The sequence below is a fragment of the Antennarius striatus genome, chromosome 14, assembly GCF_040054535.1.
Source record: "Antennarius striatus isolate MH-2024 chromosome 14, ASM4005453v1, whole genome shotgun sequence".
Taxonomy (NCBI): domain Eukaryota; kingdom Metazoa; phylum Chordata; class Actinopteri; order Lophiiformes; family Antennariidae; genus Antennarius; species Antennarius striatus.
Genome location: NC_090789.1, coordinates 51596 through 67500, shown reverse-complemented (window position 1 = coordinate 67500; position 15905 = coordinate 51596). Strand labels below are relative to the sequence as shown.

Genomic DNA, 15905 nt, shown 5'->3' with positions numbered 1-15905 from the left:
TTAAACCCTTACTCTAACCCACAGATTGGACCCTTACCCCTATAACCCACAGATCAGACCCTAACCCCTATAACCCACAGATCAGACCCTAACCCCTAACCCTAACCTGGATGACTTGAGCCCAGATCAGACCTTAACCCTAACCCACAGATCAGACCTTAACCCCTATAACCCACAGATCAGACCCTAACCCCTATAACCCACAGATCAGACCCTAACCCCTATAACCCACAGATCAGACCCTAACCCTAACCCTAACCCCTAACCCTAACCTGGATGACTTGAGCCCAGATCAGACCTTAACCCTAACCCACAGATCAGACCTTAACCCTAACCCTAACCCACAGATCAGACCCTAACTCTAACCCATTAAAACACGAGCCTTGTGTCTGGATGGTGCCAGGTGACCGTCGGCGAAGGGCCGTTTGGCAGGGCAGCGTTTGAACCTGCTGTTTGCTGCTGGCCTGGTTTCTATGGTGCTTCTGGTTTCTATGGTTTTTCACCAGGCGCTTGGCGATGGCGAGTCATTCAGGCGCTCTGTGTGGGAGCAGGCGGCGGTTTAATGCCCTGTAAACATGAGACAAGTGAAAGACGTTCTGTCAAGACGGCCTAAGAGGAACAAATGTTTTGTCCATGAAATGTCAGAAGGTCATTTCTGAATATCGCTGAGGATCTGGGAGGTCCGAAAGTATTTGGTTGCTGCCTGAGATCCTACGAACGGGCAGAACATGGAACTTGAGAAAGAAAACCCTAACCCTAAACCTAACCCTTCGTCTGTAGTTGTTTGATTTCACGGTGCAATATTTTAGTTCTCATAGACATGTTGGTGCATGAATTTCCTTTAAGGGCTTCCTTTCACCCCTCTGGGTTTTTGGGGAGGTTTCTGCATTTCTTGCTTTCAATCATCTACCTGTGAAATGCGGAAATGCCAGCTCCCAGTTCAGTTCTGAGCCTGCTTTATGGGAGTCGAATCAGGCAAACTCCTTGGACCCGAGCCTTCCTCATTTGGAACTGAGCTCAGCAGGGCAGCAGTCTGGTGCTCTCTGCTGGTGGAGACCTGCAGGTGCATCTCTTCTTGGCTCAGATCCCTGATGACCGAAGCTGCCTGAACGGTCTTTGTTGACCGGGGTCACCACCGGAATCTCCCTATGTGAGGAAAACCCTCCAAATCAGCTGCTTGAGAACAACCTCTGTGGCAAAAACAACTAACGTCACGTTGTTTAAATAATTTGTTAATTTCCCTGACGGAACCTTCTTAAGGGATCAAGGGTCAGCACCTCTGACCTGTTATTGATTACTGATTACATTTCTTCAGGTCAGCACCTCTGACCTGAATAAATGTAATCACTACCTTAATGCAGAGGTCCCCAACCACCAGGTGGGGAGCTGCTGCCTCCTCTATGTCTACGTGATTCTTGGCTTCCCCAGCGACTCTTCAGGTGACGGCTTCTGGATGCTCCTGGCTGACAGGGTTGGGGGTACTCAGCTAGAATGGCCTGTTGGGTTCTAGTAGCCTCTCTGGGCATTGGTTTCCATCACACATGCATGTTGGTTCAGGGCCTTCCCTGACGGAACCTCCTTAAAGGATCAAGGGTTCAGCACCTCTGACCTGTTATTGATTACAACCATTGGACTCGACTCCTGTCGAGTCCAGTTATTGAAAACCATTTGGTCCATCAGAACGTGATGAGTCTCTCTCCAGACATCACACCTACCTCAAGCCCTCTGTCTTCCTCCTACACTGTTTCCTCTGGTGGTCTATTCTATACTGTCAGGACCTCCACTAATCTGGTGTTATATAACATTGGCAATAAGGTATTAGTTCTAAGATATAATAAAACAGCCCAAACCTTTTTCACTTCAACAGGACTGCCTGTCTATCCACTATCCTGTCTGTGTTTCCTGTCTGGTTTCCTTACACACAAAGGTGCAGCACCCCCCTCTCTGGCTCACAATAGCAAATTCTAATAAAGACTGACAACTTAGATCCCAAAGAGGACTGGTGATGGTCACATACACGCATTGAAATCTATAAAACAATTTTGCTGCAAGACTAAAACAAGCATCGATCTCATAAAAAGTTGACCCCCTTTTATGGGGTTAAACTATGAGAATACATGCAGACAAAAAAAAAAAGAATCAGACATTTTTTCACTTTATTTTTTTGCTTACAGACAAAAAGATCCTTAAAAGTCCAAATATAATAAATAAATTAACAACTAAAAAGTGTTGCTATTAAAGCAATTTAAAGAATGTCAGAGGCGTGGTGACGTTACACAGCTCACAGAAGAATCATTAAACAGACACCAACTCCACCACTGATGGTTCCGTTAGCATATTCTACACATTCAGAGAGAAAAGCAACAGAACACGTTTGAATTGTTTTTTTTTATTCCACGTACGAAAAGTTAAAAAGTTCCTGTGAGAGCTGAGCCCAGTGCCTGTAGGTTCTCGTCCCCACAATGTGTTCTTTGATTTTTGTGGAAAACCTGAACATTATCAACAAGTTCACCCGTATTCCAGCAAATCAACAGCCAATAACTCTAAAGCGGTCCGCTTCCTTTGGTGGACTAAAAGACTTATGGTGTGCTCGTGTTTCATGCATAACGACTGCTGTGAGGTGTGTGTGAGACGGTCTGACCGCGTGGAGCTGACGTGACTGAGGTAAAGTTGTTTCCTGAAGTAGAGCACACACCTTGGTTCTGGAGCGACTGACAAATGTGGTTTAAGAAGAGCCTGAAGCCAACGGTCGCGTTTGAGACCATCAGTCAGTTAAATCCAAAGACAACTGCCAACCATCATCAGAGCAAGTCCACCTTAAATGAATCATTTCACCTGTTCTTCTTTTGAAAGTCTGCTCCCCCAGATTTCCTTCTGTCCCCTGGATGGTCTCCGAGTCAGGCGTTCAGGTGCGTTTTTACCCAGAACCCCTCAGACCCAGACATGGTGAGTGAACACTTCAGTCTTTCTGATGACAACAGAGCTTTCTGGAGGTCGGCAGAACGAGAGGGGGCAGTTTTCCATCCTGGGGAGTCTTTACTGTCGCATCTAAGCTAATGGCGTTGGTTGAACTCCAACACGTGGGCTAACTGAGTTCAGAGCCACAAACCACTGGCCATCGTTAATGAGGTCATCTTTGGGTGACCTATGACCTTTAGGGATTTTTGCATGTTGCTTTCAGAGTTTGAACTTTGCTGACTGATAAACACATTTTCCGTATTATTCTGTGGAGCATTGTGGGAAATTTTCCACTCGCCAGGCAACATGAATGAAAGCAGGTCAATGAAACGCTTTAAGGTGGATTTGTCTTTACTGTGGAGATAAAATCACCAACATGTTGTCATGGATTCAGATTGCTGTCGACCGTTCACTTAAAAAATACAAAACCATCAATGTGGAATTAATTCCACAACTTTTGTTTTTACTCAAACAAAAAACTTAGAAAACAGAATGGCACTCATTTTATATACACAAAAAAAAGTTTAAAAATCTTTTTCTTTGAGAACAGCAAAACGTTTGGAGGAAAAGCTGCGGTGGTCCTTTATTGTGAAAAACCTTTACATTACGCAGAAGTCTGTGCAGGTCTGTTTCCTTTCTTTAGATTAACACCAAAAAAAAAGTCCATTATCCTCGCCAAAATAAAAGCCTTGCTGTTTGCACAGGGCGGGACTCCACCTGACGACTTCTGTGATTGGCAGCTGTTCCAAGGGCCACGCCTCCCTCGCTCGGAGCGTCCTGAGGCCAGGTTTGGGTCCCGCCCACCAGCTGAGACACCTTCAGGGGGGGGACAGCGTGGATAAGGAGGTCAGTGGCTCACCAGGGACAACATGACACGAGCTGGAGATGTCCAATCAGAAGTTATGACCGGCACCAGGACAAACAAGACCTTCCTCCTCCTCCTCACCTTCAGTCCATCTGGAGACTGTAAACGTCTGAGGAGACGTTAAGAGGAGACGTTCAGAGGAGGCGTTCAGAGGAGACGTTCAGAGGAGGTGTTCAGAGGAGACGTTCAGAGGAGACGTTCAGAGGAGACGTTCAGAGCCTGAAATGGTTTCAGGTGACTTCAGGTGATCTCTGTCCTAAACGTGGAGCTCTTTGTCTTCATGTGGACATTGGTCCACAACCCTTTGACCTGAAGGTTTGACTGGTTCCTGATGGTTCCCTCATCAGACAGAACATCTCAGGAGGAGGAACTTCACCTCCTCATGTCTCCTCCTCTTGAGGGCGTGACGGCGCGACTCCTTCAGATCCCTCCTCCATGACTTCGTCCACGTCTTCAGCTTTCTCCTCTTTCTCCTCGTCGTCTGTGGCCTCCCCCCCGTGCCCTTTGACCTCCATGTCTGCTCCTTCCTCGCTGCCCTCCGCTGGCTCCTGCTCGCTGAAGGCCTCCTGGCCCTCCTCCACCCTCCTGGCGGTGTTGGAGAACCAGTCCCTCACCTGCTCGTAGCTCATGCTGGACTTCATCACCAGGTCGTCCAGGTCCCTCTCGCTGAGGCCCCGGTGCCGCAGGTAGTAGTCCCTCAGGAACGCCTGTCCAGACTTCACCTGTAGGGGGCGCACAGCCACAAACCACAGGAACACATGAAAACTTCACCGGTAGTGTGTGTGTGTGTGTATAATGATACTAATAAGACTGGAAAAATAATCCCTATACGGGTAAGGGTAGGATTACAAACTACCCCTAACCCCCTGTGGGTATTGGGAGGGGTGGGGGGGCTAATAGAGGGTCTTTAATTTCATTTCTTTCTACTTTTGTTTCCCTGGAAGTTTTTTCTTGCTATTTATAAATTCTGGTTTCAGCAGAATGAAGACCTTGTTGGACCCACGGGGGAGTGGATTTTACACACACCTTGATGGCCACGGCGCCCCCCTGTGGAGATGGTTTACAGGGATAGGGCCGACGGGTCCTCCTGGACCAACCACGGAAACGCTTCCTGGACTTCTTGAGGCTCTTGGCTCCACCGTTCAGTGCCTCGTCCACCTGGAAGCAGGGTGTGGTTAGTGTAGAACCAATGGGGTAAACCATAACCCAGCCCTTACCCTAATCCCTAACCCAGTCCTAAACATAACCCACCCCCCAAACCCAGCCCTACCCCTCATCCAGCCCTAACCCCAACCCTAACTATACCCCTAACCAAGCCCCTAACCAAACCCTAACCCAACCCCTAACGAAGCCCTAACCCTACCCCTAACCCTACCCCTAACTAAGCCCCTAACCCTACCCCTAACCAAGCCCCTAACCCTAACCCTACCCCTAACCAAGCCCCTAACCCTACCCCTAACCAAGACCCTAACCCTAACCAAACCCCTAACCTTACCCCTAACCCTAATCAAACCCCTAACCAAGCCCCTAACCCTAACCCTCTTCCAACTGGAAGCAGGGTGTGGTTAGTGTGGAACCAACGGGATAAACCCTAGCCCTAACCAACGGGTTAAGCAGAAGACGGGTTCTATCCCTAAGCCTGGACAGCAGGCTGTGGAACCGAATGGGGAGAACAGGGCGTGTTCTGAGGGCCCCCCCTGTACCTTTCCGCTCTGGTAGAGGTAGAACCACTTCAGGTTGCTGTTCTTGCAGGCGTAGCGTGTGTCTCCGAACCAGTTGACGATGTAGGTGCGTGGCAGGCCGCTCTGGTCGGCCATCTGGTCGTACTCCTCAGACGTGGGCCACTGCGTCCGAACGAAAGCCTTCTTCAGGATGTGGAGCTGCTCTGGAGTCTTCTTCAGCACCTTTCTGCCGGTGGTGGGAGTGCTCTGACGGTCCTGAGTGGAGTGAGGGCCCTTCTCAGGTACCCCCTCAGTGTCGTCCTTTGACTGCGAGGCCGAAGGTGCTTTCCGCCGTTCGGAGAACCAGGCGTCCACCTCGCGTCGCGTCAGCTTGGTCTGCGAGCGCAGGCGACTGAGCTCCTCGTCGGAGGGCGTGTCTGACTGCTGGAAGCTGGCCTCCAGGAGGAACAGCTGCTCTGGAGTCTTCTCCTTGAACTTCTGTGGCGTGAAGTCAGGAAAGGCATGACGGAATTTGACACGTCTATCCCTGAAAGGACCTGCGGAGGGCACCGTGTTTGCAGTGGTGGGGGAGCAGTCGCTGGCGTCGTCGCTGGAGTCGATAACGATGGTGGTGGGGGTGTCGTTGTGGCTGCTGCTGCTGCTACTACTGCGTCCTCCTCGGCCTGTGAGCGGCGCCGTTCTGCTGCTGGTGTCGCTCAGCAGGACGCCGTGGTGGTCCCTGGAGTTCCTCTGGTTGTATCGCGTGTCACTGAACCATTTCTTTATCGCTCGCTTGGACAGTTTGGTGACCTGCATGAGGCGTGAGATCTCCGCCTCAGTGGCGAACTGCCTCCGGCCGTAGCTGGCCTTCAGCTCGGCCAGCTGCTCCTTGGACTTCTTGGGTTTGGACCCGGAGGAGTCCAAACAGGGCGAGGAACCAGCTGACAGCTCCGACCTGGACTCCGATGCCAACGGCTCGGCGGCTTTGGGCTGATTGCCGGGGACACCTGCGACCGTCAGGGTGATGGGGGAGGCCACCGGCAAAGTGCTGCCATTGCCGGACACCTGAGTGAGGACGAGCCCCGGCTGGCCCACGATCTGGCAGGTCTGGAAGATGGACTGCAGACCGTTGGCAGCTGCAGCGATGTTGGCTGGGATGACAGTGATGGTCTGAGGAACGTTCTGCACCGTGCCATTAAACTTCTTCCTCCTCGCCTCTTCGACCTGCAAAGGTCCACACACAAAGTTTGCCCCGTTAACCCTCAGATCTTCACCTTTAACCCTCAGATCTTCACCGTTAACCCTCAGATCTTCATCGTTAACCCTCAGATCTTCACCTTTAACCCTCAGATCTTCACCGTTAACCCTCAGATCTTCACCTTTAACCCTCAGATCTTCACTGTTAACCCTCAGATCTTCACCGTTAACCCTCAGATCTTCACCGTTAACCCTCAGATCTTCACCGTTAAACCTCAGATCTTCACCGTTAACCCTCAGATCTTCATCGTTAACCCTCAGATCTTCTTTAGACTAGCTGACACTCGTTGTTCCTCTGTGGATACAACCATTGACCGGTCATATCGCACCTCCTGCATACTGAGGTATGATACACAACGCCATCTGCCTACATCAGGGTGTGAAAGCATCATGTGAAACACCGACCTCCTCCGGTGTCCAGCTGACTCCATGTTTCAGCCTCTGTGCTGAAAACCAGACTTTAATCTGCTCCTCGCTGAACTTGGTCTGTGATGACAAGCCCACGATCTCAGACACGGAGGGGTAGGGGAACCTGCAGGGGGCAGAGTGGGAGCAGAGCAGGACTCAGGTCACACAGGAACAGGAACCAGCCTAAGCTGCACCCATCTGGACGTGGGCAGGAACGTGCACACAGGAGAGGAGGTCTAGCTTTTTTACGTTGGCATCCACGGCCAGTGGACTCCTCAGAAACTCATCACCTCTATGAAAGACAAACGTTTACCACTGAAAACAAATTGTCATTGTTACAGAGAAAGAACAGAACACATCCAGCACAGCCCCAGAAGTAACACCAGTACCACTAGACCCATCTGACTGGGACCAGACCAGACTCTAGAACCACTGACGGCTCAGTGCTGGTACCTGTTGTAGGCGCTGACCAGCAGCACGTTGCTGTCCATGGCCGTGTTGTAGGTGGGGATGCTGCTGACGGGGATGAGGAGCTGGGTCTGGGGGCTGTTCTGCTGACTCTGCAGGGCAGACAGAACCTGAGCCAGGGTCCCAGGGGGCAGCAGGCCGCCTCCACCCGGGCCACCTTTAATCTGCAGCAGGCTGGGACTGTTGACCACTAAGTTTTGAGGGAGCGCCTGGACCTGCAGCGTCGTGGACACGGGTAAAAGGTGAGGGGCCATGGGGGTCCCTGGGGCAGGGGAGAGCGCTGGTGGTTCCTTGTTCTCGTAGTCTTCATCGTCGCTTTCCACCTTGATAACGTCCTCGATGGTCATTCTGTAAGCAGAGAACTTCTTGGGTTCGGGTCTCTTCACCCTCATGATGGGCGTCTTGCTGAGGGCGATGCCTATGTGGGACGTCTCCTCTGCCTCCTCGTCCTCCTCGTCCTCCACTTTCACAAAGCTGCCGTCGAACGTGAGATCATTGACCGTCTGCTGGAAGATGGTCTCGTTGTTTTGCTTCACCATGGTCCGTGTGAAGCTGTCCTCACCTGGGTGGAGCCTGGCGTTGTGGGCCAGCAGCGTGTCGTAACTAAGAGGAGACATGAGGGTGAATACGTGACAAGAACCGACAAGAACCGGCAGCAGAACTTCACCTGTACCTCTTGGTGTGGTAGTCACACTCCATGCAGACATAGGAGGAGTTGAGGACGACGTCTGGATGCTCCGTGTCCACGTGCACGGTGAACAGGTTGAGCTCTGTCGTCTGGAAGCTGCAGTACTTGCACTCGTAGCCACCTTCTGCCACGTTGGAGTCCAAGTAGTGGTCTGAGACGGGTTTGACCTCCTCATCCCGCTCCTCCTCAAGGAGACCATAGACCTCTGAGGAGAACGTCTCTTCCAGCTCGGCTGTGTCCGAGACCTCATCCATCTCCTGATCCGAGTCCATGGCTTCCTGAGGGGGAACCATGCAGGGGGTGCTGGACTTCCTCCTGCTGGCCATCCTGAGTCCTGGTTGGGTAGAAAAGTGTCTCAGTTCAGGCGAAACGTCTGTGGTTCCATCCAGCAGGACGTCATCAGCTGAAAGGGTTCCTGTGTTCTCCTCAGTTCCTGGAGACACAAGAAGAAAGGTGAGTGGAGCCCAAGGCTACCATGAGCCCAAAGCTACTGCCTGACCCGAGGCTACCCCTGAGCCCAAGGCTACTGCCTGACCCGAGGCTACCGCCTGACCCCGAGGCTACCGCCTGACCCCGAGGCTACCGCCTGACCCGAGGCTACCGCCTGACCCCGAGGCTACCGCCTGACCCCGAGGCTACCCCCTGAGCCCGAGGCTACCACCTGAGCCCGAGGTACCGCCTGACCTGAGGCTGCCGCCTGACCCGAGGCTGCCGCCTGAGCCCGAGGCTACCCCCTTAGCCCGAGGCTACCCCCTTAGCCCGAGGCTACTGCCTAAGCCCGAGGCTACCGCCTGACCCGAGGCTACCGCCTGACCCGAGGCTGCCGCCTGAGCCCGAGGCTACCCCCTTAGCCCGAGGCTACCCCCTTAGCCCGAGGCTACTGCCTAAGCCCGAGGCTACCGCCTGACCCGAGGCTACCGCCTGACCCGAGGCTACCCCCTGGGCCCGAGGCTACCCCCTGAGCCCAGGGCTACCGCCTGAGCCCGAGGCTACCGCCTGACCTGAGCCTACCCCCTGAGACCGAGGCCACCCCCTGAGCCCGAGGCTACAGTCTGACCCGAGGCGACCACCCGGATCGTGACACTCCGTTGGGGTGACACGACCAGGAAGGGGCCCCTGGATGATGCGCCCAAACCCACTGACACCAGTGGCGTGGATGTTGTGGACTCCACCATCTGGAGGTTGTCCAGCCCCAGGAGCAGAAGCTTAGCTGATGGGGTCAAGTTTAGCCCTGCTTAGTCGCCTGAGGACTTGAGGGTGCTCATGTCGGAGCGTTAGGGTTAGGGTCTCATTTCTCTGTATTATTAGAATACTGGGATGTCAACAGCTGAGGACAAACCAGCAGATCAGCAAACAGTACTGTTACTGCAAACAGCAGTAATGATACTGCAAACAGCAGTAATGATACTACAAACAGCAGCAATGATACTACAAGCAGCAGTAATGATACTACAAGCAGCAGTAATGATACTACAAGCAGCAGTAATGATACTACAAGCAGCAGTAATGATACTACAAGCAGCAGTAATGATACTACAGAAAGCAGTAATGATATTACAAGCAGCAGTAATGATACTACAAAAAGCAGTAATGATACTACGAACAGCAGTAATGATACTACGAGCAGCAGTAATGATACTACGAGCAGCAGTAATGATACTACGAGCAGCAGTAATGATACTACGAGCAGCAGTAATGATACTACGAGCAGCAGTAATGATACTACGAGCAGCAGTAATGATACTACGAGCAGCAGTAATGATACTACGAGCAGCAGTAACGATACTACAAACAGCAGTAACGATACTACAAGCAGCAGTAACGATACTACAAACAGCAGTAACGATACTACAAACAGCAGTAACGATACTACAAGCAGCAGTAACGATACTACAAACAGCAGTAACGATACTACAAACAGCAGTAACGATACTACAAACAGCAGTAACGATACTACAAACAGCAGTAACGATACTACAAACAGCAGTAACGATACTACAAACAGCAGTAACGATACTACAAACAGCAGTAACGATACAACAAACAGCAGTAACGATACTACAAACAGCAGTAACGATACTACAAACAGCAGTAACGATACTACAAACAGCAGTAACGATACTACAAACAGCAGTAACGATACTACAAACAGCAGTAACGATACTACAAGCAGCAGTAACGATACTACAAACAGCAGTAACGATACTACAAACAGCAGTAACGATACTACAAACAGCAGTAACGATACTACAAACAGCAGTAACGATACTACAAACAGCAGTAATGATACTACAAACAGCAGTAACGATACTACAAACAGCAGTAATGATACTACAAACAGCAGTAATGATACTACAAACAGCAGTAACGATACTACAAACAGCAGTAACGATACTACAAACAGCAGTAATGATACTACAAACAGCAGTAACGATACTACAAACAGCAGTAATGATACTACAAACAGCAGTAATGATACTACAAACAGCAGTAATGATACTACAAACAGCAGTACTGCTACTGCAGGAGGTCAAAAATGGGCCTTTAAAATGTCAATTTTCAGAGTTTCAAGTTTGAAAGATTTGGAAAGTTGGACTTTCCCTCTGATACGACATGAACCTGTTATAACGCGTTATAACGCTGCCGGTGGGATCAGCGGACACCCGTCCTGCAGCTAGCTCACCGAGCCGCTAGCGTTAGCCCCGCCGGGGGCCGGGGTGTCATCCCGGGGCGGGTTTACCTGCTGGCTCCGCCGCCGTCGACCCGCATCCCGGAACAAACGATGAGCTGGCCAGCGGGCGGCTAGCGGGCGGCTAGCGGGAGGCTAGCGGGGGGCTAGCGGCGTAGCTTGTCTGGTCTTCCGCCTTCACCCGAACGCACCGAGGCTTCCATCAGCCTCAGCCCGAACCAGAGCCGCTCCGAGGCCCGGGAAGCAGCTACCGACCGCCCGCTGGTCCGGCCTCCGCCCCGCAGCTGGGAAACATCTCATTCCAGGTGTTAATTCATCAATAAGAGCAGAAGTTCAGAAAGGCTCCGATAGTTGATCTGATCACCATTTTAAACCCGCTAAAGGAAAAGTCGGGCGAGAAGTGTTTCCGGTTTACCCTTCAAAATAAGTTCTAAATAAATTATTCACCACTTCAACGGTTTATGTCATCGAAAGTAAATGATTAACCATTGCAAGCTTTAGCATTTTATTTAGCATTTTATTTAGCTTTAGTATTTCAAGGTTCGATAAACCAACTTAATATTTAAAAAAACAAAAACGTTGTTTTCGGGAATAGGCTGCTCATCAGTTGTTCCACAAAATACCTTTAATTGTACGATTTTAAATCATTACTTCAATCAAGCGACTAAAAGGCCATGAATGAACTGTATCAATTGCGTCAAACAGGGAAGGACATCTCTTACCAGAAGGCAAAACGAAGCTAACAAATAAATGATCACTGGAAATAGCGAGCAGGTGCTTTTTAATTGCTGCTCTTTTCATTTGCATCACGTGATATTTGTCGTGCTTATTCAATTTCATTTGTTTTGAACCTGCTAAACTTAATGCCTTTAAGATTCGTCTTTTATTTTGAAGGTAGCTATCTGAAGCGGAAAAGGATGTCCTTGTGCTGAAGTAGTCCTGGGAACTTTATCTGGATCGTGCGTCATGACGTCACTGACGGACGACAGCAGCGTGCTGAGCTCTGCTCCCACAGAAATAGGCCAGTTCACGGTGTACCGACGAGGTTACACAAGAACCGCTGCCGTTTGTCAGCAGAAGGTCCAACCGACAAACACAACATCATCCTCAGTGTTGTTATAACACTGCATTTGGACACCAGTTATAAGTCTGCATTTAGACACCAGTTATAACTGCATTTGGACACCCGTCATAACACTGCATTTAGGCACCAGTTATAACACTGCATTTAGACATCGGTTATAACACTGCATTTGGACACCAGTTATAACATTACATTTAGACACCAGTCATAACACTGCATTTAGACACCAGTCATAACACTGCATTTAGACACCAGTTATAACTCTGCATTTGGACACCAGTTATAACATTGCATTTAGACACCAGTCATAACACTGCATTTAGACACCAGTTATAACACTGCACTTTGACACCAGTCATAACCCTGTATTTAGACACCAGTTATAACTGCATTTAGACACCAGTTATAACACTGCATTTAGGCACCAGTTATAACACTGCATGTAGACACCAGTTATAACACTGCATTTGGACACCAGTTATAACTCTGCACTTAGACACCAGTCATAACCCTGTATTTAGACACCAGTTATAACTGCATTTACACACCAGCTCAACCTGGACGTCATGTTTTCATTACTGACAGCTTTAAAACACAACTGTCAGTTGAATGAAAGTCTTTCATGATCAATGAAACTGAATGTAATGGGTACACACTGGTTTTTTTAGTAGACAACAGCTGATAAAATACTTAAGTTATTTTGTGCACATATCCAAGTGCAGAATAAAAAGTGTCCTGTTCGTATGGGTCTAGGTTGACTTCATATACCATGTTATGGATGAGATAAGGAGAAAATGTCGACTTCTTTATTTTCCTGAACAAAAGACACAAATGAAAATTGGGCTAAAAAGTAGAAACAATGAAAACACAAGTAAACATTGATTGTGTTCACAGCTGGCCAGTATAAAAGAAGAGTGTCGACCAAAGCAGACGTGTGTGAGTGGCTGGAACTAGTGGATGTGCTGGTGAAAGACATGATTCACTCTATAGGGCATGAGCTTGGAAAGAAAGACATTGCAATTTACTGTGAAAGAGTGGATCCAGAAATGTTCTCCATCTGTTTTAGCGATAAATCAGACAGATGTTATCAGATAGGGAATGATACAGAGAAGGAATAGATACCAATAGAGGGAGGGATAGACAGATCTATGGGGAATGGATCAATATGGAGAAGTGGATGGTCAGACAGCTGGACAGACAGACTAGACGGCCCATGTGAACCAGCTGTCTGGCTGTACTCGTTCTTGAGTCTGCAGATGCACTGAGCCAGCAGATCAGAAAGCTTCTGCAGCAGGTCCACCTCAGCATCTCAGTCCATGGACCAACAGCTGACTCTCCTTGTCCAGGAAGTCTTAAGATTGGCCTTTTCCCCACAGCTGCACCTGATCCAGGACCTCTTGATGGCGTCAGCCCTGAGGACAGGTAGAGAAGGATTACGCTTTCGTGGTTGATTCTTTCCAACTCTCATCTCAGACTGTTTCTGGTACTATAACAGAAGTAGGACAAGTCCAATGGGCGTGTGAGTCTCCAGCTTAGCAGCTGGGTTATCTGAAATCATGACTTCATTTAAAAGAGGGTTTCCGTTTTCATCAAGGAGTTTGCCTTCAGACTCTTCTTAAAAAATCATATTTGTAGACAATACAAAATATTGAAAAGCACAATTATATATATTATAATATATATATATATATATATATACTGTGTATATATATATATATATATATATATATATATATATATATAACACACACACATATAAAAAAACACATTTTTTATATATGTAATATAATTAATATAGTATATGTAATATAATTTTAATAATATATGTAATATAATTGATATATCTGTGTAGTTTGGTGGGGCTAGAATAAAATGACAATCTGTTAAATATCTTTTATTGGGATAATGAAGAAAAACACCTCAAACATTTTAGATTTAATTCTCATTCCACTGGTCTGTTTGTGACATGTTGGAGGTCACAGATGGCTGATAGTGGAGCGTGGGAGATGAACCAGGTGTCTTTGCGGAGTCTGGTATGTAAACTTCCTGTTTAGGTGGACAATGGGATAAACACACAAGTCTTATCATCCCATGTTTTCATTTCTGCAAACTTCTGAGATTCTTCAAAATAAAAGCACGTGGAAACAAGCCCAGCTGTCATGTTGAGCTGTTGTTTTGGCTGTGTGTTACCAGGGCTGTATGAATAAAGTCGGGCTGATCTCAGTGCTAGTAGATCACTTTTATGAAAGAATGGCTGGATGCCTGGAGCTCTGCAGCGTGTTGAAGCGTGTTCATCAGTCAGTAAAGCGGTGCGTTCATACGGTACTGCTGCATTCTCAGATGCAATATCAATGAAAGGGTTTATCTTCATACATAAGGTATACAGTGTTATTAAGCGCATGACCTACATATGATACATAAAGTGGAACAAAAGTTATTTTAGTGCAACGTTATTCAACTCTTTCACAATACCTCAGAATATTGTTCAATTGTAATGAATACAGAAAAATATACTCATATTTTAAATCATTTTGTCGTCCACAAATTCCATCATTCTCAGTGTCTGAGTTTAATATGCAATTTTGGCATCAAGCAGGCCGAGTTCTCTCTTGGTCCTCTTGGTCCGCCTCACAACACGGCGGACCCGGGTTCGAGTCCCGCTCTGGGTGGAGTTCTCATGCTCTCCCTGTGTCTGCGTGGGTTCTCTCCGGGTTCTCCGGCTTCCTCCCCCCTCCAGAAACATGCACTTCAGGTTGATTGGCCGTTCCAAATTGCCAGTAGGAATGAGTGTGTGTGTGCATGGTTGTATGTCTTTGTGTGTGGCTCCGTGGTGCACTGGCGTCATGCCCGGGGTGTCCCCTGCCTCACGCCCTATGCCGCTGAGATAGGCTCCGGCTCCCCGTGACCCGCTGCAGCGGATACAGCGATGGTGATCTGAATCTGAAGAGTATGGATCGGGTCTTTATCAGCAATCTTGTTCTTGCAGTAGGTGCTCAAGATGGCCCCCGTACTTCTTGTGGAGAGATGAAACACCAAGACGAACCTCCTGAGAAGTCTTTGGTCTTCATGTCGAGTGGTCCCCTTGAGTGGAATGGAGACTGAAGAGACGGACCCAGTTTTGTCCTCTAACTGTGACCATCTCACTTTGTTCACTCTGGTTGTTCTCCTTAATTGGGCGCAGTTGAAGCTTCCTCCACTTTCGTAGCATTCATTCATCAATGTTAATTTCTTTTGTGTGACTGGTAGCCTTGAAATAGATTTCTCCTTCCACCAAACAACCTTCTCCTAAACATAGAAACCTAGTTGGTTCAAACCAGCCCCATTTACAGTCCTGTCCAGTTGTGGGGGAGTCATTGAGGTTTGGGTTTGGTCCCTGAGATGCAAATTGGTTGCAGGTTGTAGGTTAGTTTGTTCTGGATGATGGTGCCAGGAATTCATTTTAGATAAAGGCAACACCGTTGAAGAGATGGTGACACCCTATTTTGCTTAGAAGCCACTGCTTTGTCTGAGATGGCTGATGAGGTTGGCCTAGCTGAGGCGGACACCACCCCCAACTTTAACATCTCTGGCTCCTGGAGCCAGACTCAGATATGGGATGATGAAGAGGGGATGGTGGCATCGTGTTCTTGGGTTTCCTAATGGCGCTGGTGCTCCACTGGGATTGTTTGGCTGAGTTTTTTTCTTCAGAATTGCGGTTAGGGTTATGTTTGAGGATGAGGGTTACCCTTCAGGGGTTAGGGTAGGGTTAGGTTAAGGGAGTTACAGGGATAAAGAGCTCGGGTTAGGGTTAATGTGGTAACTTTGATTAAAAACCAGGGTCACAAAAG

The 15905-nt window shown here is 48.6% G+C and overlaps 1 protein-coding gene across 2 annotated transcripts; it reads right to left on the bottom strand.

The window, feature by feature from the left end:
* Nucleotides 1-2150: 2150 nt before the first annotated feature.
* LOC137607472 (zinc fingers and homeoboxes protein 1-like) lies at nt 2151-11371 on the bottom strand. Of its 2 annotated transcripts, XR_011037983.1 has the most exons (8): nt 11046-11371; nt 8291-8738; nt 7603-8220; nt 7147-7273; nt 5527-6708; nt 4850-4981; nt 3905-4545; nt 2151-3774 (listed from the first exon to the last, which is right to left on the bottom strand). XR_011037983.1 is itself a non-coding variant. In XM_068333273.1 (7 exons), the coding sequence occupies exons 2-7, from the start codon at nt 8629-8631 to the stop codon at nt 4204-4206; spliced, it is 2742 nt and encodes a 913-aa protein (XP_068189374.1). In that variant the 5' UTR covers nt 8632-8738; nt 11046-11371; the 3' UTR covers nt 2151-4203. The 2 variants fall into 2 exon arrangements, 1 of the variants encoding a protein (XP_068189374.1); XM_068333273.1 differs by having other exon boundaries at nt 2151-4545.
* Nucleotides 11372-15905: the final 4534 nt, after the last annotated feature.